Source organism: Falco naumanni, chromosome 5 (assembly GCF_017639655.2).
Source record: "Falco naumanni isolate bFalNau1 chromosome 5, bFalNau1.pat, whole genome shotgun sequence".
NCBI lineage: Eukaryota > Metazoa > Chordata > Aves > Falconiformes > Falconidae > Falco > Falco naumanni.
Window position 1 is genome coordinate 29072829 of NC_054058.1, and position 27914 is coordinate 29100742.

Here is a 27914-nt window from a genome sequence, read left to right on the forward strand (position 1 = left end):
CCCACCAGCAGTTCTGACCAGAAAGGTTACAGCTTGACTACACAAAGTGCTTGCAGTAATTTGTAAAGGAACACCTTGAGAGAAAGAACTGTTTGGGACAATTAGAGAGACAGCCTTGCCTCAGAATATCTGAGAAGGTCCTGAGTATGTTGTTAGCAGGATATGCTGAGCCGCTTCATCTACATAGATGTCTGTGTTAAAGTATTTATTCAGTCATTAATTTTAGCATGTAATTTATGTAGTGGCCAGACTGCCTAGTCAGAAGTCCCAGAATGGGAAAATCTGTAAAATCCAAAGCCAGTACATTTAAGCTTGGTTGATTCGGGAGATATTGGTCATACATCTACAAGCGTAACTGTGAAGTTCTGCAGGGGAGCAACAGAAAAAGCACAAGCTTTGGTGTTTGATAAGATATTTCAAGATGCGATACTTGGAAATGAGAAAGGGGGCAGAGATGCAGCTAGCTCAAGGGTTGCAATGTGGACTGAGACAACATCATCATCATCATCATGCCAGTTTTGAGGTCATGAACAGCATAGCTCAATTCCCAAACGTTCTGTTTAAATATAGCAGAAATAGGGGTCTGTAGTAGAGTAAGGAATGAGATACATCATAAGAATGAAAAGATCAATGCTATTCAAACATCTGCTTGAGAGGACAAATAATAGATGAAAGAATGAATCGTAGCAACAGTAAACTTGTAGCTCTGTTCCCTCCTTTTATGACTCTGTGAGTTGGTTCTGTGTGAATGAATGATACAATGTATATTCCTCCTTGTTCTACAAATGTAGATGTACTGGTTTTTTTGGCGACATTATTTTTACAGTCAACTTTCCTTTCAAGTTATTGTCATGCTTCCACACTACCATCCACTGTCCAATAGGAAGAAACTTGTATAGGTCTCACGCTTTCTCTGACATGTTCTTTAAATCTCTTCTTGTCATGGTTTTGGCCCAGTTAAAATCATAGTGGCTGTGTGCTGGCTAGCTAAGGGGTAACTTGATGATGTGCATTAGCTGCCGTTTTCCAGCAGATATAAAAAACTTGTAAACTTAAGTTAGGATTCAAAAAGAAAAAAAAAATGTGTCGGTGTCTAAAGCTGATTATATTGAGGAAAACTGTTATGGCTGGAGGAGTTCTTAAATTCTCAGAAGATGGAAGGAAGGTCAGAACAGTGCAATTCTGTTGTCTCTTCTGGGAATATGCTGTGCAAAATGTTTGAGGCATGACTTGAAGAAATAAACTGAAGAGTATAAGCTTAGAAAGTTGGATAGTAAATGCCTCTCATGAGGTAGATTATAAGATTATTGTTACTAAACTGAAGAAGAAAACAGCAAGGAAGCTGTTTGTGCTGGAAGGAATGTCCAAGGTAAGGAACACAATGGAATCATAAACTATGAAAAGCTCCTGGAAGATAAGCACACAGAGTGCTTAGCACATGTGCTGAGCAGTAAGATGCTGCAGAAAATGAAGCCTGAACAAAGATTGGTAGAAGGGAATCTTGTCTCCTACAAAGGAAAGGGTGTGATTTGAAAAATGCTTCACTGAGCTCACCTTGAGGAGTGTTGTGCTAATATCAAAATCAACTGAGAAACAGATAGCTAAAGAGGAACCGAGTTTCAAGTATAATCTGGATATGCTTTTTGTCTTCAGTTAACTGTTTCGAAGCAGAAACAGTCTTTTGCTTTACTAGAACAATGCATACCTTTATCTTCCAACATACAAACAAGTTTACTTGGGAGAATGTTGATGCTCTTTCTGTAAAGATAGTAACAACTAATAAAGGAGTGCTGTGAAATTTTTTTAACACTTAAGGATCTAGAGTGAATTAAGAATTCAAGTGTTGCTCACTTGAATATGAGGTTCAGCATGGATAATGTCTTGACATTTGTCTTTGCCATGTGGAGGAGTTTCTGTGGTAGATGTCAATCAGTATTCCTCCTACAAAGGTGGGCTGGTGGTAAGGCCAGTTGGCATGAATGTACTCTATACTGCCACATGAATTCAGTTTTGAAATAAAATAATTTCTATAGAAAATAAAACCTGGTGTTTCTGATCTCTCTACCATTCCTGTAGTTTAAGGTGTTGCAGAATCAGCTGTGGGCCAGACTTCCATGGTCTTAGCACTGGGGGACTTGCTGCTTGTTTTCTGAATGTCCAATAGCAAGTCACTTGATGCAGGTGATACTTTTTTGTTGCATTGCCAAAAAAAAAGGGTTGTCAGGTGCAGAATGTTACGACTGCAGGGAATGCTGCAAGAGCGGGTTTGTAAATGTGACGTTAACTTGTGAGCAAACCTCTACAGATGCTGCTACTAAGCATCTCAGCTATGTGTGTGTTTTCTTTTTGTTTCTCGAATGGCCATTCTTTACTGCTTGATTGTGCAAGTTGTAACTGGTGCATACAAGAAGGCTGTTACTAGAAATCCACCATTTGCCCAAATTTTGTGCTGGGTGGCACTTTAGTGACTAGTTGAGTAGTAGCCTATACTTAGTTAAAGGACAGCATTCATACTGTGGGAGTATGGACATCACAGTCCTCTTGTGGAGTTTTTGAATGTGAAATGTACGTGAAAACTGGAAATCTATAGATTGAGGTTCTATTCATGTTCAAAACTATTTAAGTTGCAAACATCCTTGTTTGTTCTTTAGCACCAATTTGTACATGAAATAGATTGGGAACTGGTGTGGGGGAAAACTTGTGAATGCAAATACATAGCAAAGTTTTATGTAGTTATCATGATTAAATCTTACTAGTGTCAATACCAAAAATAGAGAGATTTTTTTCCTATGTTTTGACTATAGACGAACCTACTAGCAAACAAATCTGTAAGAAGCTGTTAAAAGCATGTAATGCTCAGGCACTCCCAGGATATAAATTCGTGGGGAGTGTCCAGACTAACAACTCAAATATGTTCAATACTTGCTGTTAATTACAGAATAAATACTTCAGAATTACTAAATAAGGATTTCAATTATGGTTGTTTCATATTTCAGCTTATTAATGTCCAGAAATATTTGTTTACCAGTACAGTTTGGAGGTCTATAAGGCATGGAATGAAGACCTAACCCTTGATATCCCCTCTTGTATGCGGGTAGCATCTGCTGTTTTATTATGTCCCACAGTCAGTCCTTATCCAGATAACTTTAAACTCTCTCAGACTCTTATCTGATATTGATATCTGGACTTTCCAATGTCATCGCTTTATTTGACCTTGAAAATACAGCTTCTGGAATTAACTTAAAGTTTCTTATTTCTCTGTATGTAACATATTCTTTCCCTCTTTCAGTTTGATAATGATTACAATCCTTGTTTGTTATTTTGAAGGATACAATAGGTTCTCTGAGGCTTCTTATGAAGATAAATTTTTCTTCCAGATCATGGTAGTCAACAAAGACTTAATTTTTTTTTTAAATCTACCTGCTACATACAATTATTTCCATTTCATCTTTCATATTGCCACTTGCTTAAAGTGAATTCTATCTTTGCTATTGCAAGGAGTCCTTATTTTATTTATATTAGTATACACTCACAGCTGCACATATGTAGTCGCATCTATGCATTGTTTAACAAGTCCTGATAGCACCACAGCAGAAATAACAACTAAATTGTTTAACTTATAACAAACTTAAGGACATGTGGGAGTGCTGATATTTGAAAAGAATGTTATAGGAATATGTATAGGAAAGATATGCCTAGTTTTCGTATTGTTTTTAATCTGTGCTTGCTTTGAATTGAAAACTCCCAGAGATTGTGTATGTGAAAAACATTTAGCATTGTTACAGGTGAAATACAATATTATTGTTTTGTTAGCCTGTAATGGACATACCTCTTGGCTAAAAAGTTGTGAAACTAGTAAAACCTTGAAATATTAATCAGTAAACTGTCTGGAGAAGGTTCTTATTTTTCTAACTGTAACACCCTTCTTTTAGAAAAAAGGTATACTTTCAAGATACATATGTTGGGATAGGATATTAATTGTACAAGTGCAGTTTGAAGTAGAGGATATATTTGCCAAAAATTCCTGCATTCTTTTCTACCAGGAATTCCACAAAAATCTGTAGAGGTACCTGTGTGGCTTTTATTAAGGTGGACAACTACACGACGCTGGAAGACTCATTAATCATACTTTCTTTGATATATGATTAATACAAGCATCTAATATATGCTTATTATCTTATATATCTACAAAATAGCATTTTGAGGGTAGATTAGACTCATTTACATTCCTGCTTCTTTCACCAATAGAAAGGTGGAGCTGAAGCCATCAGAAACATTGGATGAGTGTTAAAAACAACTTGCAGTGATGTAGCCAGGTTCATTTGAATTAGAAGTCTTTCAGAAGTTAGGCTGTCAAAGTTATAAAAATAGCTGAACTGTTCTGTGAATATTTTTTAAGTGAAGATTTAAATCCTCAGAGGCCAACCTGTTCTGTTACAAAATTGGCTTATAATGTCACTGGTAAGCAAATGGTACTTTTAATAATGGAAAGGAATCCTAGATTGTAATGTAATGGGAGAGGAAATATATACAAATGTATTAAAAAATTCTTAGATGTATATCTAGTTGAAAGTACATTGGGTTGTTTTAATGCATATGATAGAGATCTCTTAAGAAAATAACTTGTCAGAAGAGCAAGGGAGAATAGTGGTGCATCTCTTCATCAAGTGGCAAGTCGAGGGAGGAGTGCGCTCTTTGGGCTAGGTCATTCATAGGAGAAATGTGCTGAAAAGCTACTAGGCTGTGCAGCAGGCTTTTAAGTTGGCCTGCTGACTTCCGTGAGTACTACAAAGTGGCCACATTCACTCGCTTTCACCCAGTTTATTAAATTTAAGAAGTGAATTTTGTTGTAACACTTGATTCTGAATGTAGTGTTGTTAAAGAAGCTGGTCTTTTGTAAAGGAAAAGCTTTCTGCCAGGGTTGTGTGAGTTTATGTTAACATGCTGTAGGTGGAATTTCCATGTTATTTAGTGGAATTTCCCAGTAATAGCAAACTTGTGGAGCTGGTATTTTGCCCATTATATCTAATTTACAAGACAGGGGAAAACCAAAACAAATCTGAAGTGAATTTTAATGTGAATGTATTTCAGTATGAATAACTGACAGTTTATGAAAAATCTGTTGTTTCTGGAATTGGTAACTTAGACTATAAGAAGATTTTTACAATAAGATTAAACAATACAGTATTCTTTCACTGCTTTCCTAACAATAATATATTGGTCCAGGCTTCAGGTGAATATGGCCCTGTAGCTTGCATTGTGGACCTATGCAGATGATCCAGCTGAACGGAATACTAGTAAAATCTCCTACTGGACTTACTATTTCTTATTTAAATTTTATCTGCTGTAAAAGTTTAATGATGCATTCTTTTTTATTGGGTTAATGTAAAGGTCACAGAAAAATCATTTTCATAGAAAAATTCCAGTGATGTTGTTAAAATTTACCTTAGCAATTTGGTAGCTACAGTCATTTAGTGTTTAAACTACATGCTTGCAGCTCAAAGGTGCTTTGAAGACGTCAGTGTCGTAGTTGAACTGACAAAGTATCTACTTTTTTTTTTCTAGTGGTCAGAGAGAATGTATAAAACCATAAATGTTTACCATCAAACAAGACATGAAACAGTTGTGTGAAGTAACTAAGGAAATCACACCATTCTTAACAAGAAATGGTCTTGTAAAGTCAGGTATGAAACCAAAGGTTGAGCCAAGGGGTGTTCCTAATTACTTGATATTGTCCCTCCAGTGCCTCAAGTAAATGCTTTTCTGAAGCTTTTATGTGGGAGAAGACTGTATTACCTTGCATATGATAGAGGACTGGTGTTGAACAAGCTTTCTAGTTATTTTTGAAGGTTATTGGTGGGCTATGGAAAAGAGGAAGATCGTAAGCAAGGCTCGGCTGTTTGAACTGCAGTCATGGCTTTTGAAGTCCATTGTTTCTAACAAGCATTTGGGTCATGGGCACAACCTCATTTCAAGAAATAAATCTGCAACTCCAGTGCTAAACCCTCTGTAAGTGGGAGTACGTGGACAAGAGAACTGAGCCTATAGCTTTCTGACTGTAGAAAGATTCCTGCTTCTGATTAATAAGTAAGTTGCCACAGGCAACCTTTTTTTAAAAAATGGCAGGTTCCCCTTTCTACTGCTAGTTCCTCAAGTGAATATAGTGCAATTTGAATAAAACTAGACTGTAGCTGAAATACCCTTGGAGCTAAAATGTTTACATATTTTTGAAATGGGACTCTGTATTTTCCCAGTGAGCTGACACATCTGTACTGTACATAGTGAAAAAGAAACAGGACTGTCAATGTAAATGGTGACTTGGAAACCCCCCCATATATTTTTCTAGGATGTCTACTTGAGGTCAGAAAGCATGCAATAAACTTAGTTCACTTAATATGCTTCATTCATGTTTGGGCATCTGCTATGGAGTCAGAACATGGTTAAGGATGTGTGGAGTTGAAGTTTGTTGAGCTAATGCTGTAAGCCAGCCTAACAAAAGTTCATGTTACACTTGGGCTGCTGCTGAACTTGCCGTCATGTTACTTCTAACACTGCTGGCTAGGGGAGGGAACGCTGGCAGCTGTGCAGGGAATGAGTAGGTGGGAATAAAGAGAGGTAGAGAGCTGCAGACTACTGGAGCTGGAGAATAAGACATTTTAAAGTGGGAGCAAGGTTCTAATTTTAAATGCAAGGTACAGTGCCTTGATAAAACAATCCAGCATCAGAGCTCTGTTACTAGAAATGAGCAGTATGCAAGGTTGGCCTGCACAGCAAAAGTGTGAATTGAAACATAACATTTTTTTTCAACCTGGACTCTGCTTTAAAATGAGTAAACTACTTAATGAAGTAATGAAGGAGTGTAAATTACATGCCCTCCTAGTCAGTTGACTTAAAGAGAAGTGGATGTAGTTTGAATCATCTTTGCAAAAATTGTGACTTGTAAGTATTATTTCAATATTTTCAAGTAAAAGTCAGAATTCATAGCATTGCCCAGCCCCATAGTGGTAAATTAGGGTAGCAGGCAACTGGTCAGTCAGAAGCTGAGATAAAGACAGTCTATTTAGCAGGCAAACTTTGAATAAATTTAGACCCATGTAATGATTTGTAGTGTCTGGTAGCAGGACCTCGGTAATGGTTAAATGTCCTGGGAACTTTGCTGCCTTGAAGATTTCATACTTTGGGGTTAGATTTAGCTCTTTTGAGTGTTTACAGATTCCCAGTTTCCAGCATTAACCTTTGCTTGCTGGAGCAGTTGTTTTTCAGCCCTCTGATAAAAAGATCGGCAGCATCCAAACCCCCTTGCTTTCTAACCTTGCTGAAGTGGGGAGCTAGGTGCGGCTGGGTAAGGAGTCCGATATAATAAAACTCAGTAACAGCGGGGTATTATTAAGCGAGGCATTCTTTACTGCAGCACGGGGGATAGCTCCACCATAAGTGCTCCAACAATATGGCAAACCTTTAGAGACTATATGCCATAAACTTATACGTATTCATAAGATTTCTGAGAATGCATTTACATATACATGAGATTTTATTGAACTCATTGGCATATGCAAATGCATGGTCCACACGTGCAGCAATCTTCCTTGCTGGTCTTTGGATGGTCATCAGGGTCTTCAGGTGAAAGCTTGCGGTCTTCTTTACTGTTCCCATTGATTGATGTTTATTTCTGCAAACTCAGCTGTGGGATCAGTAGACCATATCCTCTGAGGCTGTTGTTGCCATTCTCTTGTCTACATGGCCCTGTGTATTGTTCTCAAGATTGAGTTGTATACCATGAGAGTATCTGGGTACCCCCCTTATCTTACACCTCTCCCTTATCTTACAACCATCGGAGCCTCTTTTGTTCAACTAAGGTACTTACAACATCTTCCTTGTTTCTGGGGCATTAATCGTTTTACCTCAGTAGTTCTGTTACTTGCTTTTGGCTTGTTTGGGTGGGGGTCTTTCACTGCATGTAAGCAGCTGTTGTGTTGTTCAGCCCATGAACTGTTGAGTTTACCAACTAGACCAGGGGTCCTCAAACTTTTTAACCAGGGCGGCATGGATGAAGTGGCAGGCCAGCGGGGAGGGGGGCGGCAGGGGGGTTCTGTAAATACCGGGGGCTGGATTGAGGACCCTGGGGGGCCGTATCTGGCCCGTGGGCCGTAGTTTGAGGATCCCCGAACTAGAGGCTACTTGGCCTTCAATAGTTCTGTTCTCTCTTCCCATCGCTAGTAGTGAGAGGGGACTAGAAGAGTGTAACCTGCTGGCTATCAAGTCTTTGAAACCCCCAAAATAATTTAAATACTTCCATTTTTAGTTTAATCAAATGTTAAAGGCACTTGCTCTCCTTTGAGAAGCTCTACTTAACTTTTCCTCACTCCCTTCTCTATACAAGGAATCAAATGTAGATTCAGAGCTCATGCTTTAAATCTTGCCCAAGTATTACCTCAAAATAGATACATAGAATTCTTTCCTGGGATAAACATAGGTGTAGTTTGCCTCCTATTGTCTACCTGAATGTGAGTCCAGAGAGAGTCCAGAGATACTAGCAGCTCTTTCTTCCAGTACTACACTCCAAGTTGTAAAATAGAATGGTTATTCCCTGCTTCATAGCAAAGGCAGAATCCGATGTTGTGGAAGTATTTGGAAGAGCCTGACGTGGAACGTATGGGAAGGCCTGTGGTCTTCCCACATGTAACAGTGAAGATTAAACAAACAAAAAATCCTAGTAACAGGGTCTTATTTTACATTTATTTGCCTGAACTTTTATTTGTATCATAAGAATGACCTGCAAGAATTGCTCTTATCACTCGATAAATGTGTGTTGTGTAGGCTGTGGGGACTGGCACCATCAGTAAAATTGTGTGTATCTTGATGGCCCGAGCAGACTTAACTGATTCAACTGCCGATTTGGACACTTGGCTTTTTTTCTTTGAAATGGACTTATAACGGAGACCAAATACAACTTGGAAGAAAAGTCACAGTTTTAGCTCATATGTCTTCTAGATTATTATCATTGCTGTTTAAACTCAATGGGGCCAAATATCTAGTCTCAAAATAGTCATTCCAGAAGCTGTTTTGGTGAAATAAGACTTTTTTATATGGGCATCCCAAATGGATTGAACTGACAGTCCTCTTCCCTCCATTCCACCCTTTGTGCAAGAGCTGAATGTAGTCTGGATTCCTTAAGAAGCTAAATGCTATTTTTACATCCTTTCTAAGGTCCGTTTAGCTGCAGTATTATTGTATTGTGTTCCAATCTGACTCCATTTATTGTGTGTGTTGCGGGATTTTTTTCCTGCTCCCAGTTCTGTTGGGATGAGACCAGATTTAGCAAGGTTTTCTTTGGCTGTCTTTTGACTGATTTAGTTTTTTGAGAATACATTGTAGGTGCTATGAGCTGCAGGATGTCTGACTTCAAACCTTTGCCAAAATAGCTGCTGTTCTGCCCTAAAGTTGTGGTTGGTTTTTATTTTTTTCATTTGTCATTATGCCAGCCTAGTAGGTTAAGAAACTCGATGCCATGTTTGAAGCCTTGTAGATATTCCTTAAAAGTAAAGTAGGAATAGAAGTATAATCCTAGCTCATTCCCAAACTGGTATTGAAGGCAAGATGTAATCTTTCCAGAACTTTATCATCTAAACTAGTATATGACCAGTCTTTCCAGGCAATATGGTATAAGAAGGTAGAAAGAGATCAAGTAAGTCTAAAGGACAGGTAAATGATGCTTATCAAGACCAGTTTTGGTAGAAGACTCATTTTCTTAAAGCTTCATTCTTAGTGCAGAAAGCGTCATGCTGGGAAGGCACCTTTGAAGGAACCCTTCTCTGGTTTGGGGAAAATTAGGGAAAGCATAGGAAGACTAGATTTCTTCAGTGGATGTTCACGTTGGCCAACAGGGTCTATCTAGCTCATGGTTTAGTTATCTACTGCAGCAAGAGAGAGTATCAGGAGATATGTAATGGGAACACAGGCAGTATCACTGCCTCTGTAACCTGCTGTTTTCTGAGAGCTGTAGGGCAGCTGTTTGAAATCATTGTCATTCTTACTTGATCAATCAGTGCATCCCTTCAACCCAGAAGGAATATGTTTTATTAGTTACATTCAGTAATTTTCATATTAATGCAATGTCAGAGTAGAAGGAACAGTGCTGCTTCTTAATTAATGCTGGTTCTTGGAAGCTGTATAGTCTATGTGGATCTCACAGTGCAGATACTGCTCCAACTTTTTGTAGTCTCACAGTTATGTGGGAACTGGAAAAATCTGGTCACCTTGCTTTTTGAACCCTTACAGAAGTGCTGTGGGATTCTGGGAACACATAAGAGAGGAATATAAAGTGAGTTGACTTTTTATTTCTGTACATCCTGTACACCTGAAAGTTTGATGCTGATAACTTGGAGGGTATTCTCCTAATTATTTGGTTTAGAATACTGGGGGGATTCTTGGAATTAAACTGGATGCCCAATAGTGGCAAAGAGTATTACTGTACTTACCTTAAAAACATCCATTTCTCTCCAGTATGATTCATCTGACCAGGTGTAGACATCTACTTTTAGGATGAGATGACTCATGACCTAGTTATATTACCTAGGATTGTATGGACTATGAATGGAACTTCATGTAAATGAGCACTAAGATGAATCCCACTAAAGATACTAAAATTTGGCAACACTGCAAGGAAACTTTATCCATCTTTCAAATGCCAAGTTTAACTTTAGGGACTCACTTCATTATAATAGATCAGTATTATTTTTCTGCTGCCATTAAGAGTTACTCTTTCATAGCTGCAAAAATTCTTCATGTGACAAGCTTTAGCATTAAACAGCTTTTGAACATAAAAAAAGTAGTCAGAGTAGACTTGATTTGGGAATCTTGGGGTTGTTTTGCTCAAAAAATTCAAATGGCTTAAATCTTTTTTATTCCAATAATAATGACTTGCAGAGCACTCAGACCTATCGGATGGAAACTACAGGAAATAATACAAAAAAAAAGGTGCTACTTGACTCATATATCAGACTGGGAATTTTCATTAAATACTGTGTCCTTCATTGTCTCGGTCCCTGTCAACAGCAAGCTTTAAAAAAAAATAAAATTGAGAAATCCTTAAAATATTTCCAGGTTAATAATGAAAGTGTTTGTTACATAATAGACTTGATTTCAGCACAGATTAGAAGTGTACCTTCATAAACATTCAGAATTTATTGATGAAGACATTCAATTTATCTTTTTTACTGTTGGGGATCTAAGTCCTGGGCATTGTACTTGTATGGTAAATGTGCTTTTATAATATTGTCATTGAAGAGATACTAATTAGCCAAAAATCTATTTTTTTATCAGATTGCCCTTTCTCTTTCTTCTCTCCACCCCCTCAACAAACAAAATTACTTAAAGGCAGAATCTATTATTCTACATTAGCATATTATTTCTATGTACTCTTGAACATCCATTCCTTGCATATATAATTTATGGATAAAGTTGATGGAGTCTTCCATCATACTTGTTTGGTGCATCACTGTAAGCTATATTTTGAGATAGTTTGAAGGAAACATAATAGAGGTATCGATGACTTCTGAACTCTGTCTGTCTTTGAGGAGAACATCAAAATAGGTATCTATATAGCAGAATACAGACGGGTGCAGCAAATACTGCAGTGATCGAATTGATGACTCCGAATATGGACACTTAAGTGATTTTAACGCGCTTTTGGAGCTGCAGACTGCAGTTTGTTTGAGTACTGCATAAGAGGTCTTCTGTGTTCCTTGGTTGTGATTTCAAATTCCTGGTGGAAAATACAATAGCAAAGATATGTGGAATAGAGTAGACAGGAAAGTTAAGATTCAGCTGTCCAAACTGGAGTATCTTCTCCTACTTCTGAATTTCTGTGATGCCTGTGATATTAAAAAAAGGCCTGGCAGATGGACTGCACAAACCACAGGAGATCTATTTCCTTCTGGAATAGTAGCTGGAAGCCAAGCAGGGTATCCTCTTCAAATTAGGTATGTCTGTTTAGGCACTTGAATTGCTTGCCTGAGGCTAGTGGCTTGAAAAATGAGGGCCAAGAGGCTAGTTTCCCATGTTCTGAGAGGTAGTTTTCAGTTATTGAGTGGTGATCATATTGAGAATGGGAGGAGACTTGTAAAAGAACAGATTGCAAGGGTGTTTTTGAGCACTTCGAGAGAGGGTGTAACATAAGCTTTGCTGAAGGCCTTGAATTGCATCAGCATTCCTGTTTTGGATGAGTTTTCCTGAAATACTCTGATTAACCTGTTACCTAGTGCTGTTCCCACTACAGCTTCCAACTTGGTTCTCTTAATGTGGTCCAGATTCTTAAAGTTATTTTGCAAGGCTTTTTTTACCTTCACATCTGCTCAGTGTTGATGGAACATGATGTCTAGGGCTAAGTGGAGGAAGTGGGTGAAACAGTGAAGAGTGTCGCGTGCTGGAGTATGTTTTTCATCTTTTCAACACAAGTTTAAAAGGAACTAGCTCCTTCAGTGTCTTCCAGAAAGGCTTGGCTCTTTGGCTTGTGACTGGCTCCAACTGCCCCAATGATGATCTCCTTACCTACTTTTTTATAACTTATCTTTTCTAATAATAAATGCATTGTACTGCAGCTACTGAACTGTCAGCTGGTAGCAGGTGAGAACTCCAAAAGATGAAAACTAGAATATGAAATTTCTTGCTATAAAGGTATGACTGCTGTCTGTGTCACGCTCACAACTCTAAGGCACAGGGTTCACCTCCTTAGCAGAGATTCTGGCAACAGACATTTTTTACCCTGGTGTTTTTTTGGTTGGTTTTGGTTTTGTTTTTTGAAAGAGTAATTACAACATGCTAAAATGCTGTTATTCAGAGAGAAAGGTATTCATGCTAACGTGCTGCTATTCAGGGAGAAGAGTATTAATTTCCTTGTTCCAGAAGCACATGGATACAATGGACTTGAGCACTGTTGGCAGGATCCTCGAGTGTCTGCGAAATAGTGTTTTGGTAGAATGTATGAATCTAGACAGCATTAAACCTACTTTCAAAATGCTAGCAATTGAAAATTAAATATTTGGCTGCTTAGGGAAAATGATGCAAGAATATCACTGAATCTTAAAAATCCTTGCATCTTGTATGCTTGATTACATATAAGTTGGAAATACTTGAAAGAATGTATTTTAATTTTGATTAAAGAAATGCTTATCACAGCAGTGACAATTGGCATAATTGTTGACAGCTTCTGCATCATTGCTTAAGCATGTTCATTGCAAGGGAGTGAGGTTTTTTGTTCTTCATCTTGTACTTAAATATTGTCTGTCCCACAATAACAGTGTTTCCCTTTGTTACCATTATGACACTTAAAATTGTGTTGTGGAAGGAAATGCGTTGGACAGTCTTGGATGTGAACATAAACTCTCCTTTCAGAATTTCTTGAGGTATTCAGAAGTGGCTGGAGAGTCAGCCCTTGTGAAACTTACAGTTCATGAAGTCTAATAGGCAGTACCTGAAATGTTTGAAGACTGGGCACATACAGCAAAAACAATGAACCATTTCACAGAACAGCTGAAATATTTTAATTCAGCTCTGCAGTGCTTTCCAAGAAAGTCAATGCACTGCAGCATAAAAACTGGCCTGTAACACTCTTCCAGAGGGGGGATTATAGCTAGTAGTCTTTGTCTGGTTTTCATCTATTTACATTTTAAAGGGTGGTAAACAAAGCATTCAGATTTTAATAAACTTAGCAGCTAGATTGCTGGTGGCTTTGAATGCTTACATTTTGGCAGTAGGTGCCAGTTTCCTTTTGAGATGTGCTTGCTTGTTGGTTTAACCTATCTCCCCTCCACTAGCAGCAGCAGGCTGTCAGAACTAGATAGGAGCAGCTTTTTCTGGAACAAACTGGTTTGAAGAAGTTGCCAATTTTGCAGCACCAGTATTGGCTTAATGAGAAACAAGAGGAAAGCAGTAATTATTTTAAAAATTGATTCAGACATTATTGCACAGGATCTTGCCTCTTGAATTATGTTTTCTAAGTATTTGTTTTTAATAGGAAAAACATGACCTGTGTAAATATAGCCAGTTTACTGTCAACCCCATGCATGTTAATGAAAAACCTTGCATGTATTAATGGTGTCTATATACACATTGGGAGGAGAAAAGATTGTAGGTCACAATCAAAATGCCCTAATTTTCTGTTTAGTTATGCAAAAAATCTTATTGCTGGTACTGTCTTCAGTCTGACATACCTTCTATTAATGTTAACTAGCCTGTCCATTTTTAAAAAAGAATTAACTGTTTGTGTGACTTGCTGTTAGTATTTTCTGTTATGAAATCTGTATAGTTAAAATTTCAAACAAGACTTCTGTAAAACCAAGGAAAATTGCATTATGAAAGCCTAATTAATTTATTCTGTAATGACTGTGTCATTTTAGGTAAAATTAGTTGCTTCCAAGAACTCTATTTATTAAAGAGAGCTGTTTTTCACTTAACTAGTGGGTTTTTGACCAGTCTGTACTGAGGAAAGGGAACCCTTAAGCTCTCCATTTTTAGTAAAGCACTTTGCATCTACAAACAAAACAGCCCTTTTGGACCTAGAGATGATTATTCAGTGGCTTTATGAAATTGGCTCTGAAACCTGTTTGCTACAGTGAAGACGCAAATGAGCTGAAACTGGGGCAGACCAGAGCAGTCACCTCCTATTGTCTTGGGATGCTTCAGTAGTCTGGAATGTACTCCCAGGATATTGAGAACTGAGCTGGAAATAATACAGTATATGCTGTAAATCCACTGGTCTGAATGGCTTGAGACAGCACTGCTGTGGATGCAGCATGTAACTTGTGAGGAAGAATAAGAATGCGCCCTGGTTCCCCCTACACATCTAAAATGCAGGCTAGTGTTCTTTGAAGAGACACATGCATTGTGAGCCTGTAGCCAGTGAGAACTGTTAAGGTGGAAACTAATTCTTTTCGCCATTTAATCCTTGTCATATTCCCTATTTTGGCTCATTGCATGGCAGCGTAAATCTTTGTGTTAGCATGGGTTAGAAATGAATGGGAGGGGGAGCCAGCATTGTTATGGGCCTGGTTCAAGCAAGGTCTGAATGTAAGGGTCCACAGCTGCTTAATTTTTATATGAATGAGTGCTGCTTCTAAAAAGGGTGGAGGTCTTCCCCCTCTACTCCTACTTGAGAGCCATGTGCTTTTAATCCAGCTCACTATACAGCTGCATGAACAACTATCCTGGCACAAAGGAGTAGATGAAAATGTAGGATCTTATCACTTACCATCCCCATGATAATCATAATGGTGATTATGGAACTTCTCCCAGGTTAAGTAATATGTTTTCACCTACCTGCTGGAGGCTCTGGAAATGCATGCTCCATTAAAAAAAGTAATAAATCTTATGGGACTATTTTGACAAAAATAAACCCTGACACTTGAGAACTTCGTTCATCTGAGAAAGAACAAACAAGTAAGTAAGATTTTTAAAAGCATACTTACTGCAGTGATTTTATATCAGACACAAATGGACACATTGGAAATACTGTTGTCAAAACTCCATGGACTGCCCACCTAGACTTAGGTTCTCCCTCAGCTTGCTTGAGTATGCAGAGACAGGAGGAGAAACAGTTTCAAGCCTCTCTTCCTTATTGATAGACAATGGATTTCTTTGGTTTATACCTTTGAATGAAGATATTTATGTAACAATTGGTTATTAAAAGAGAGAAAACTCTGCAATTCTTGTTAGGACTCTTATATGTGAAAATTTCAGTCCACGTAAAATGGATCTGTTCCCAGAGAAAATCGTTCTAATGCGTGTTATCTTATCCCTTGCAGTTTTGCCCTTTTGAAGATTCAGTAAGTGATAAGGCTTTAGAGGAACCTTAGCTACTTGTAAAAATACATAGGGTGTTGGGTTTTTTTTTGTGCTCCCTACTTCTCAGATTTTTTTCTTTTTTTTGGTTTGTATCCACTAAACCTTGCCGTGCTTCAGGCCCTAACACACTGAAATTTTCAATTATTTTGCAAATGAATCCTGTGGGGTTTTCTTCCTCCCTCTGCATTTGCCCCATTGTGACAGGCATTACAGGGCTGGAAGAAGTTGATTGCATTTGATGTGAATAATATGGATGACAGAACCAGAAAACCTTCCTACCACTAGAGAAAACGAGGTTCTGTAGGAGTAAATATTCTAAATTGATAGGAAGGACTGCAAATCAGCTGGCAACTACTGAAGCTTGACAAAAGGTTGAAAGGGAAGCAGGGTTTGAAACAAACAGGCAATTGGGGAAGGGTAAGTCCTGTGAAAAATGGGACATCTGGCTGAAGGTCCCAGGTTAACTACTCCTATAGCTGCTCTAGTGTGTTGGAGTCCCTGCTGGATCCTCTGGTGTTTGTTTCCTTTAAACTGCAGGATGTAGACGATAGCAGGTGATGCTACTTCAGGCAATTTTAGGAAAATATAAGGTTGCCCAATTCCCCATCCCCCACACACTAGGAGGAGTAGGGAAAGTAGCTTGATCTCAACTTGTTTCCTCTTGTAAGTAATACTAGATCTGGTTTTCTCAAATATTCCCTGTGTCTCCAGAGTGTACTGCAACATCTGAAAGGAAATGACATTAAAAATACCAAGTGTCAACTCTTTATGTCTGGCAGGTTGCTATCATAGCAAGACTTCTTGCAGAGAACCTTCAGGAAGGAAAATTGCTGTTTGCTGAAAAATAACTTGGTCTTAGAAGCCTCCTGACTATATTGTTCAATTCAAACACAATTATCTCAAAGCTCTTTAGAGCTGATTGGGTCAAGAATTAGTTGTGCAAAGAACATTAATGTGGAATGAGAGGTCTTCCTTACCCCTTGTTTAATTGGGATAAACAGTCTCAGCATCCAGGAATGTACTTAACCTGAACAGTGTTCACCAAAATGCTAATCTGAATCTGATGTTGTTTCTGATGCTGCTGCATTATAATTGCTCTGACAATGTTTGATTAAATATAGTCTTTTTTTGTCTTTTGTTAAAATACTAGTTTTGGGCTGACTTGGTAATGTACTTGAAATATATATATTTGGTATAGCAAATATCAATTACAGAAATAATTTTAAGCAGTGAAATTTCATTGTATTATTCCACAGGGTGTGGGATTTTAACGTTCTGTGCTGCAGCTTTCTGGATCTTCTTTTGCCCTAATTTCTTAAAAAAAACCCCAACTGTTGGTATTTGGGGGAAAGGGAAGAATGAACAGCAAAGTAGGGGGATTTTTTTCTTTCCCCTTTAAAGTGATAATGTAGTTTTGTTGACATAGTATGCTTCTCCTTAGTTTCATCAAAGGATGCATTATTTTCTCTACCAGTTTCTATAAGGAAATCAACTGAATGGCTTTTAACATCTTGCTACTCAGAATCTGAATCTTCTTAAACAGCCCATAGTATAATACTTAAGGTTCTCAGCCTTGAAAGCAGTGAAGTAAATTGCATCACAATTCAGGAAGCGGGTGTCTTGAAACAAGAGGAAGGTAGTATTGGCAATAAGATTAAGCATGGTTAGAAAGATATTGCAAGATCGCTTTCAAACCTTAACACTTAAACCCCCCCCCCCAGTTTGATTCATTATAACAGTAGGAAAGTATCTTGCAGAGGGACTAGATGGAGGAAATGTTAATTAATTCAGAGGTTAATTTAGGAATTGCATTCTCTGCATGCTTAAGGAACAGTTTAAAATAATTAAATGTTAATGTTCATTGGTACACCTTTTTTCCTCATAGAAGTGAATACATACATGGAAAGTAGTAAGCAAATGCTGGGGCTATATTAACTTGCCTTTGTATTGAATTCCTTCATCCTGCATGTTACTGTAACACTGAAATATAAGCAAAAATGTCTTACAAAATACTGTTGTCTTTTTGGTTGTTCAAAAAAAGTTAGTTAATTGCTACAGCACCTGTGGTGTTAGCAAAAAGCTTGTATGTGTGCTCCTATGTTTGCTTCAGCCATCTGTCTTGATATTATTGGTTAGTTATGGCTTTAAACCAGCCTGCCTCTTTATTCACCAAAAGAAGGCAAACTCCTCTTTTAGGTCTGTTAGGAGGCTGGGGGGAGCAGTAATCCTTCCGTGCAGTGTTGTGTTTTGGTACTGCCATAGGACCTAGGAGGGGATACTTGTCCTTGGTCTGAGTTAAGCCTTTGTACTGGAAAACTGGATGAAGAAAAAAGGGCTTCAGACTATGTGATTCCTTTATCAAATCATCACTGTACATACAAAATATTGTAAATAATATGATTTGAGAGAGGAATAATCTATTAAAACTGAAGTCATTAATATACTGTTATTTATTGTACACTTTCCATTTTTATTGTTGGTACCAGAAGACTGGCATGCATCTACTGGAGTTTTACTCTTTTAAATAAAATTTCTGTTAAGATACTGTAGTATATGGGGTCATCCAGCAGACTAGTTTGAAGACGACACTCTCTCAGTACTCTTCCAAGTGTTTTTTACTTCGGAAAAGGAAGAAGGATGAGATCTGTATAGCTAGCAATATTCTAAACTGGATTAGACCTCCAAAGTGGTACAGATGCTGTAATTGGCATGAAGTTATATATTCTCTGCATCTCTTTAAGGTTGCAACATGACAGGGCACTATCTTCTCCACATAAAACCTGCAAAGTTATATACAAGTCAGGATCTTTCAGATGTATTTCATTTATCTTATCAAGATTAAATGCTTTACACTAGAATTCTGTCTTAAAAAAACAAACAAAACAAATGCCCCAAACTGACAAACAAAATACCCAAGCAAAAAAACCCCAACAACCCAAGGCTGTTAAGTTCTGTCCAGGACCATTGAGGTCTGTCTTGAGGGCCAGTGTGTGGTCAGCTAACCTTGGCTGGCTGCCAGACACCCACCAAGCTGCTCTCTCCCTCTTGCCTCTCAACAGGACAGATAAAGACAAGGAAATTATTTATCAGTTACCATCATGGGCAAAACAGTTTCAACATGAGGAAGTTCAATAATGTTGGAGGGTAAGATAGAAACACAAAAATAAAAATAAACTTTCCCCCTCATATCCCTCTTCAACTTCATTCCTGGCTTTGCCTCCTCCCCTACTTGAGCAAGGATGTGGAATGGGAGTTGTAGTCAGTTCATACCAGTTCCTTTCTGCTGTTTCATCCTCCATCTACTTGTTCCCTGCTCCAGTGTGAGGCCCTTCCCATGGGATACAGTCCTTCAAGACTTTCTCCAGTGTGGATCTTCTCCATGGGGTACAGTCCTTCAGGAACAGGCTGCTCCAGTGTGGTTCCCCTACTGGCCACAGTTTCTGCCAAAAAACCTGCTCCTATGTGGGTACCCCTCTGTGGCTTGTAGCTCCTGCCAGGAACTTGTTCTGGCATGGGCTTTCCACTGACTGCAGCTTCCTTCAAGGCATATCCACAGGCTGCAGCGTGGGTATCTGCACTGATGAGATCTTCCACTGGCTGTGGGGGTACAATCTCTTTTGTCATGGCCTTCTTCATGGGCTGCTGGGGAATCACTGCTCCGGCACCTGGGGTACCTCCTTCCCCCTCCTTCACTGACCTGGGCTGTTTCTTCCACATTTTTCTTACTCTCTCCCACTTGCTGGTCCACAACATTTTTTTACCCTCTCTTAAACATGCACGCATAGGTCCAGGCAGCATCACTGATGAATTCAGCCTTGGCCAGAATTCAACAAGCTGATTCCATCTTGGAGCTGGCTGGAGTCGGCTCTGACTTGGGGGCAGCTCCTGGTGCCTTCTCACAGAGGACACCCCTGCAGCTCCCCCTTGTCCCTCGTTACTAAAAGCTGGACATGTAAACCCAATGCACCATGTTACTGGACCAGGTCTTATTCTAAAAGAAGACTTGGCACGTGACAAAAATTAAATGTTTTGTGTCATCTTCAGAAACAGGTGCTGAATAAATCCAATAACTTTTCTGCACCCAATATTTCTTGTTTATAACTCTCTGCAGTCTGGTGTTTACAGGTGTGTGCTTGTAGGGTTGTGCTGATGCATTTTAGGCTATAAGCAACATAATTAACATGAACTGACTTAAATCCCATCAGATCTGCAATAGTTGACAATTGTCTAATTTGTATTGGATGAATGGCTGAAAAGTTTTAGTGGCCTGTGTATAGTTTTATCATGTTATACAAAAAGCTGCATTCTGTAACTAGTATTGCAAAGTAAGAATTACTTGAAAATTACTATTTCTAAATAAAACTTTAGTACTTAATTATGACAGTTGAGCCTGATAATGTCAGTAGAAATGCTAATGCAGGAACAGAGATGTTTGTCTGTGAGCTTTGCTCAGTTAGAGCACGTGTCTTTACTTGAAGATAATCAGTGTTCTCTTTTAAACTCCGAATACCTTGTTTTTGTATTTATCTCTTTTCCACTTAATTTTGAAATACTCATTGTTCTTCCTCTTCTGCCTCTCTTTGCAGAGGAGGCTCTGAATTCTGGGTCCGTGTTTTCAGTTCAAGCTGTTTGTAAACTCAGACTAATAAAACTGATCTGTTTGAGTGGTTCCATGTTTAATCTTCAGTGATGGGGTTGGCCCCTTCCCATTGTGCTGCTTCTCACGTTACTTGTCGTGTTGCTTCAGTGTAAGCAGTAGTGCATTTGGTCAGGGAAGCAGATTGGGGGCTGCAGGTGAAGCCTGAGAGAGCAGGAGAAATACATCCACACCTGAATCAGTTTGCCAGTCTCATCCTCTGTCTGTACTGGGCTCCCCAAAACAGGCAAAGACCGACTCAGTCACTCGTGCTGGCCCAGTGCACTGTACTTTGTTGGGGTCAAGAACAAGCGGTGAGGGAACAGAAGGTGACTTGATATTGATGCTGTTGAAAAATATAAAAAATAGTCTTTTTTAGTAAGTATGTAGCTTGAAAATTGTAAATTGATTTGCTTAATAAAAGGAGAAATTCAGTACATGGGAGTTCTATTAACTACCTGATGTACCAGGATTGGGTTTCTTCATTATCCTTCATGACGATGATACAAAAAAATGTTACAAGATTTTTAGCCAAAATATAGAATTTGTATATCAAAGGAAACTGCACAAATATGTATTGATGTGCAGACTAGCAAAATGGCAATTGTAATAAAACCAAGCCAAATATCATAGCCTTTCACATAAAAGTGAAATGCCTTCCACACAAATGGAAAACTGCTGGCTAAATTTCCAGAATGAAGAGCTGCTTTGTAGTGTGTTGGCCAGTTAATTCTCTAGCATGTATTGGAAGAAAATTATGAAAGAATTATCTAAATCTTATATGAAACACTTACAGTAAGGAATTAAGTTCTTCTGCATAAAGTGAAATATTTAATAGTTTCTGTGCTTCTACATTTTATTGTAAAAGTGAAACAGGAACAGAATTAAGCCCACACTGGTTTAGTTAAATTTGCAAGTGCTGAATTACATACTGGTGTTATATTCATTGGATTAAATGGTGCCTCTGATCTTTTTTAAGGCCCTAAAATCATGCCTCCTCTAAAATTCCAGCGGTAGGTCTAGAATCTATCTCAGTGGGGACTCATGTGACCATGCTACTGTAGGCTTTGCAGGATGACTTCCATGTCCTAAGTGATTATTTCAGCCCTACTTAGTTTCAGTTCTTTTCTGTTTTCAGTGGTAATGATTGTGATAATTTTTTTTTTTAAAGCAAAATGTTAATGCCTAGCATGTCAGAGATTTTTCTTGCATGATAAACAAGTATCAGTGCTAATAAGGCATACCATTTTCTGCAGCTAGGAAAGGTGGCTACTTTACGATATTTATATAGATATTTTCTATTTCAGTCTAGTATGCTCACTGTTAAGCCCCAAGTTTTGAACTTGTCTTTGTCTTTTTATTCTTTTGAGAAAACTATTAATTTTTTAAACCTTTGTGTTATTGGTTCTCAGCACTTTCTTCAACCTGCAGTCTAAGTATGCTATTGTCTTAAGATTGTTCCCCAGTGTGTCTTGCAGAGGACAGGAGGGAGGGGACCTTGCTTATTTATTCCTGTCTTTCTTGCTTGCTTTCCCTTGCTTAGTGTGAAGGCAGTCACGATGTTAATACAGGTCCGTTCATCCTCTGTACAATTTACCTCATTGATTTTGAATTTATCACATTTCAGCTTCTTGTATTACATAGTTGGAAGTGAGTCATGTCATACTGCTGGTGTGTATGCGTGTGTGTATAATACCACTCAATGTCACTAATTAATCCCAACATTAATAAATGTTTACTTTAATCCATTCTATAGCAACAAATTGTCAATGGGAATACATTCCCTTTAAAGAAAAGGAATTAATTTTCTGTAAGATGAAGGCAAATCCTTCATAGGATTGAAACAAAAGGTGCTTGAGCTTGTTTGAAGGAGTACATACTCAGGGAATAACAGGTAAAGGTTACTTCAGCGATAAATGAGAATTAGCTTCTTTTTTCTCACACCTTATTGACAGGACAGCATTAAAACATCCTTTCAAAGTACTTATCCTTGCAAGCTGTTTTTGATGTTGTTTGATATATATATTTTATTTTTTCTTTCCCCTCCCAGTCGGTGTTATCCGCTGTCCAATTTGTGGTCAGGAATGTGCAGAGAGACACATCATAGATAACTTTTTTGTGAAGGATACCACAGAGGTTCCCAGTAGCACAGTAGAGAAATCAAATCAGGTAAGTGCATTAACATGTAATCAAGTTAACACTTTTTGGATGAGTATGCATATCCTTGGCTTCCTGCTGTGTAGCCTTTTCGCTGTTCATATGCAGAAAAAGACTCCCAAGTACTTAGTCATCACATGGGGTAGCTACTCTAGAAAATCAGTTTCAACCAATGAAAATTCATGTGAAGATGATGTTATCTTATTCTGAACTATTTAAAATTGTTGATATAAAATTGCATTGTGATAGCAAAAGATAAAGGTAAAGAATAGGTGTTAGAATGGGAATTTCTATACTTTGGACAGGGCACTTGAAGCACTCTTTTTAAGCAGAGACCTGAACAACGCTGTCAAGAGATCTCAGTGTAAAACGGAATCCTCTAGTTTATTTTTCTTATCTCAGCACTGACAAAACATGGCACTTAATAGCTGGAGAGCAGTTACTAAGCAAGAGGCTCAAACTTCTAGTTGGGGAAGACAGTATATTGTAGGAGTTTCTTGTTTGTTTTTTTTTCTGTAGGCTGCCTCTTCTTCCTTTTGCAGTCAAGTAATAGCCACTTCATAAACCAAAACCTGCTTATCTGGAAGAATAGAAATACTGGAGTTTTTTCCTTATGATGGTTTTTCAGGAGGAAAGTACTAGTGTGGAAACAGTACCAGATGAATAATCACAGCTGCGTAGGACCACAGTTTAGCAGAGTCTGGTATCAGAATATTGCATGTCTTCATTTTTAGCTGGTAAGAGAGTATCTCAGGTATCTCTTTACTAATAAACTTTGTATTAAACTCCAGGAACTTACTGTGAATAATTCAGCCTCTTTATATGTTCCTGCGTTCTTCATAATAACAGTACGAAAAGGTTGCTGCCAATGTGGCTTGCATTTGAACTTGTCCCTTAACATTTGAATGGTGGTCACTTTTTATTTTGAAAATACATTTTTTTTTTTTCAGTTTCCTCTTTTAGGGACCTGTATCATTGGCTTTTGATCCATTTGTTTTGGGGCAGCTTCTTAGAGGTCTTTTATTGTGTAGTCTGCTTGTTTCAAAGCTTAGCTGAAATTTGTGTTTACATATATGAATGGATATGTCTCTCCAGAACAGATTAAGGTACCCACTCAGGTTTGTGATATCAGCTCAATGACTGTTAAAGACATATGTTGTCATCATCTCTGGGAAGGGGGAATTAAGTTATGTCTTAAAAACCACTAAACCATGTTTAGCTTATAAGGGATTTTGCAACTGGATTTCTGAGAAATGATAGACCTTACCAGAAACTGAAATTTAGTTGGGAGTCTCTGGAAGTATAAGCAGTGTTCTCTTAATGTGGGACAGTTTGAAGTTTGGGGTTTTTGTGTTTGTGTGGGTTGTTTGTTTGGTCTTTTTCCCCTGGGTGTTGCAGGGAAACATCTGAGTTTTGGAGATGGTTGCGAGATTTACACAAAGTCTCTCAATACTCTGCTAGTAAGATTAAGTGAATAGTCCCTGTTGCGTAGAAAATTTGATCATAAATTTTTTAGTGACTTTAAAATTAGGAAGAGAAACAAGATAACAAGTAACTTTGCTATGTAGAAGCAGTCCAGAATTTCTCTAGGGGCCTGTGCCATAACCTCTGCTTAGATATATGAAAGTCCTCTAAGATACTGCTTTGGTGAGTCATGATAGAAGTAGAATTATTTTTCCTGGGTTTAGTGACAAAGTCTTTTTTTTTTTTTTTTTTTTTTTTTTTTCTTGCTTCCTCCCTCATTTTTTCTGCTTTCTGTGAAAGTGGGGAATTGAGGCCTTTGAGACTTGGGTAAGGAACTGAAAATTCAGGAAGGGACCTTTATATTCTTAAGGTTCACCATAATCATGCCAACTTGAGTGTACTTCAATGGGTTATAGGCTATCAAAAGTTGGAGTATCCACCAAACTCTGTGATGCCAGGATAAGTCAGGTGCTTCCTTGGAACTGAGGAAGGTGTCTTTTTTGTTTACTACTGAGTCCTGATCTGCTGGAGAGAGATACAGGGAAATTCCATGTATTTCAGCAGCTGGTTTGGAGTCATCCACTGTTGAGTGGTGTGAGCAAATGTCAGGAACGTTCTTCAAAGCATTTTGTGTTTCCTTAAGTTCCCGTCTCAGACATCCATCTTACTTTTCTATTCCATATTTGTTTCTCTCTCTCCCTAAGAAAAACCAGCAGGCTTGCAGTCAGAAAGCACATCTGTTCTTCAGCTAGGTTCCCTGGCTGAACTTGGGCTACATTCTGCAGCAGTTGATGGCAGACCAGCAGACATTGCTGAACCGGCAAAGTAGTACATTCATGTGCTTTTCTGCTGGCTTTCTTTTTTTTTAAATGGAACTATATGTTTTGTTAGATGCCTGCTAAGTGAGCATGTATCTTACCTCTTGGAAATGAATGCTATGCAGTTCAGTTCTGTTTGAACAGATTTATTTTGGTATGATAGTGAAGCTTTTTGGACATTCCTTTGTAGTTTGACATTGGACCATAAAAAAAAAAAAAAAGTTATACCATTCTGTAAAGCTGTCTGTTGTGGAACAGCAAACTTAATAAGTTAAACAGATCAGTGTCCTGTTCAAGGGGGGATATTATGAGCTTTAAGGATGATACATGCATCTAATTGGCCTGTTTTGTTTTGTCTTTGAAGAGTAAAGAAAGAAAAATTGCCAGTAGCAAGATGGGCAACAGATCAGAGGAATTAAAGTAGAAAAGACACTGAGGTTTGCAGGAAATACTGGATCAGAGATCATCCAAATTCTGTCAAGAACTTTGGCTGTTTTATAGAAATTTTCTACTGAGATGGTTAGTTTGGCTTTGATAGTTTGGTAGCTTTTGCAGAATGTTTTAGAAATCAGACTTAGCAGCAAGCCATGGGTTCTGTGCAAGTGATGTTGTGGCTTAGTCCATATCTATGACTAGCCTGTATGTGTTTGTTGTCAGGAAGGACTGGGTTTTTTCAGTTCAAGAGAGACTCAAAAAATTCAATGTTTGATTGTTTCAGATGTAAAATGGTAATAATGCTATTATAATTTTTAGCATATTGAATTAAAACTTTACAAGTGAATGACGTATCATGGAGCCTGGCATTGTGGCCTGAGAAGTATAACTGGGACCCATTAAAGTGCCATCCATCTGTCTAAACTCCTGCTTACCTTATCCGAGTCTTATTTTGGCAGTTCAGTACCTTACTTAGCTGTGCTTTCTAGCAATGACTACTGAAAACTTCAGGAGCAAAAAGGTAAGCATAAAGAAAGCATAAAACTCCCTAATATATGTTCCACAAGGGCTTTCCTAGCTAGCATTAAAGAGAACATTAAAGAATTTGTGCTAGCTATTAGTGTAGGAAGCTTTCCAGAAGAGAAAGAGACTAATGGGAAATGCAGTTGTGGTCTTCCTATAAGTAATGATTGTAGGTTGTGGGCAGCTAGGACATAAATACTTAAAAAGAGCAGATTCTTTATAATTTTTTTCACATTATGATTTATTGGAAGACTTGCAAAAATTATTGGATGCTAAAGAGAACTTTGCAAATAAAAATTAATTATACTTAATTCCTAAGAGTGAGCAGAAAGGAGTTTCAAACCCAAGACGTTACTAAAGCAAATGCTACATTTGAGTAAGACTAAAGGGTAGACAAGAGAGGAAAATTTAGGAACTTAACAGAAGAAAATTGTTTAATGTGCATGCAAAGCCATGAAGGTAAAAATGAGAAGTTTGAGATGGATGCAGAACAGAAGATCGTAGTGATAACGTTGATGTTGCTGCAGCATATTGAGCCAGTAGTGCATTTTAGTCTAGGTCCTTATTCTCATAGCTTCTGTGTCCAAAAAAGAACATGCATAAAAATATTTTTGATAGTAAGAACACTTGCTGTATCTTTACCAGCATCTTTACTGACCTGAGAGTATTAAATGTTGTAGTAGGAATGAAGAACAGTTGGACTTTATGTGAGATATTGGGAATGTAGTAACAAAAGGCCTGATACTAGATCTGGATACGAAGACGGCAAGTCTGACTGGCATAATAGAGCGATTAATAAGGACAATTTAGAACAAAAAGTTTCTCTAGTTTAGTATGGTGCCAGAGTAGCCACTATGTATTCCTGCAAAGAACAATTAGTGTGCTGAATAGCTTATGGAGGCTGTAGCTGTGGCCAAAAGGTGTTTGAAAGCCACTGGTTTAGGGATGTGGGTGATAGACTCCAGAAGAGTCACAATATGGTTTTGTTGTGCTTCAAAGAGAGCCAGCTGTTGATGAGATGTTGGGGAAAGGAGGAGATGTTGATCAGGGGTCGTGCGTGTTGAGGTATGAGCATGTGGTTCATATTTACAGTTACATATAGGTGCGAATGTCCCAAAAGACAGGTGCTGGCTTTTATGCTTTTGTATGTGCCGAGAGGTGGATATACAACTATTAACATTGCTGGGTTTTGGATCCAACAGGGGAAGACATTGCATCTAATTTACACTGGTGAAGTTTGGAATGTTAGTTCACTGAATATTCCTCTGGACTAATTTGCTCTCTTCCTTTGAAACTCAAGAAACCTTTGCTTGCTTATTTAATCTTTTTAATACTTTATTTAATTGGAAGAGTGGTTGGTTACTACAGTAGCAGAAAAGACAGTTCTATTACCTCAACTCTTGCATATAAATCTGTTTTTGAGTAAATATACAAGCTTTCACAGCAGAAAAAATAGTACTTACCTGCAACATGCTGAGTAATCTCAGCTTTCATTAAATTTGAATGAAGGCTGAATGAACAGTTCCCGGGGTTATAAATACTAAAACTAGTAACTGAATTAAATGTAATTACATGGGAAACTCAATTAAAAATAAATATCTGTCTAACCAGAATAAAGGCTTACAGGTTAACTAGGGAGAGTTTTCTTTGAAATCGCTGAAGCACTGCCTGTGTGAGTCACAGAAATAAAGACTGAAATAGGTTTTGTAGGAGTACACCAAATATTTGTAGTAATTGTACCTCCATGTACTTTAGCTATATGACTTACTCTAATAACTAGGAGTTCTAGCAAAATCCAAGTTATCTCTGAAAATGCATATTTCAAACAAGAATTAGGTAGAAGCAAATCTAGCTAGTTTCTACCTAGAAGGCATGGCTATTTTGACAGCATGAGTTATGGTGTCTATGAAAAATTTTAGAGATCTACCTCTCTCCTACTTGATGGCTTTGGAAAGTATAAAGATATAATATGTGTTTTTGGGACTACAAAGGAGAAGTTTCAGTTCACTTGGCAGCACCTGATTATTGGTTATTGAGTCACA

General features: G+C 38.0%; 1 protein-coding gene across 1 annotated transcript in view; it reads left to right on the forward strand.

The window, feature by feature from the left end:
* TRIM24 (tripartite motif containing 24) overlaps positions 1–27914 on the forward strand; it is a 64050-nt gene that overhangs the window by 1677 nt on the left and 34459 nt on the right. Inside the window, 1 exon segment of the mRNA XM_040594040.1 lies at positions 22527–22645. Coding sequence (XP_040449974.1) covers positions 22527–22645 — 119 coding nt within the window.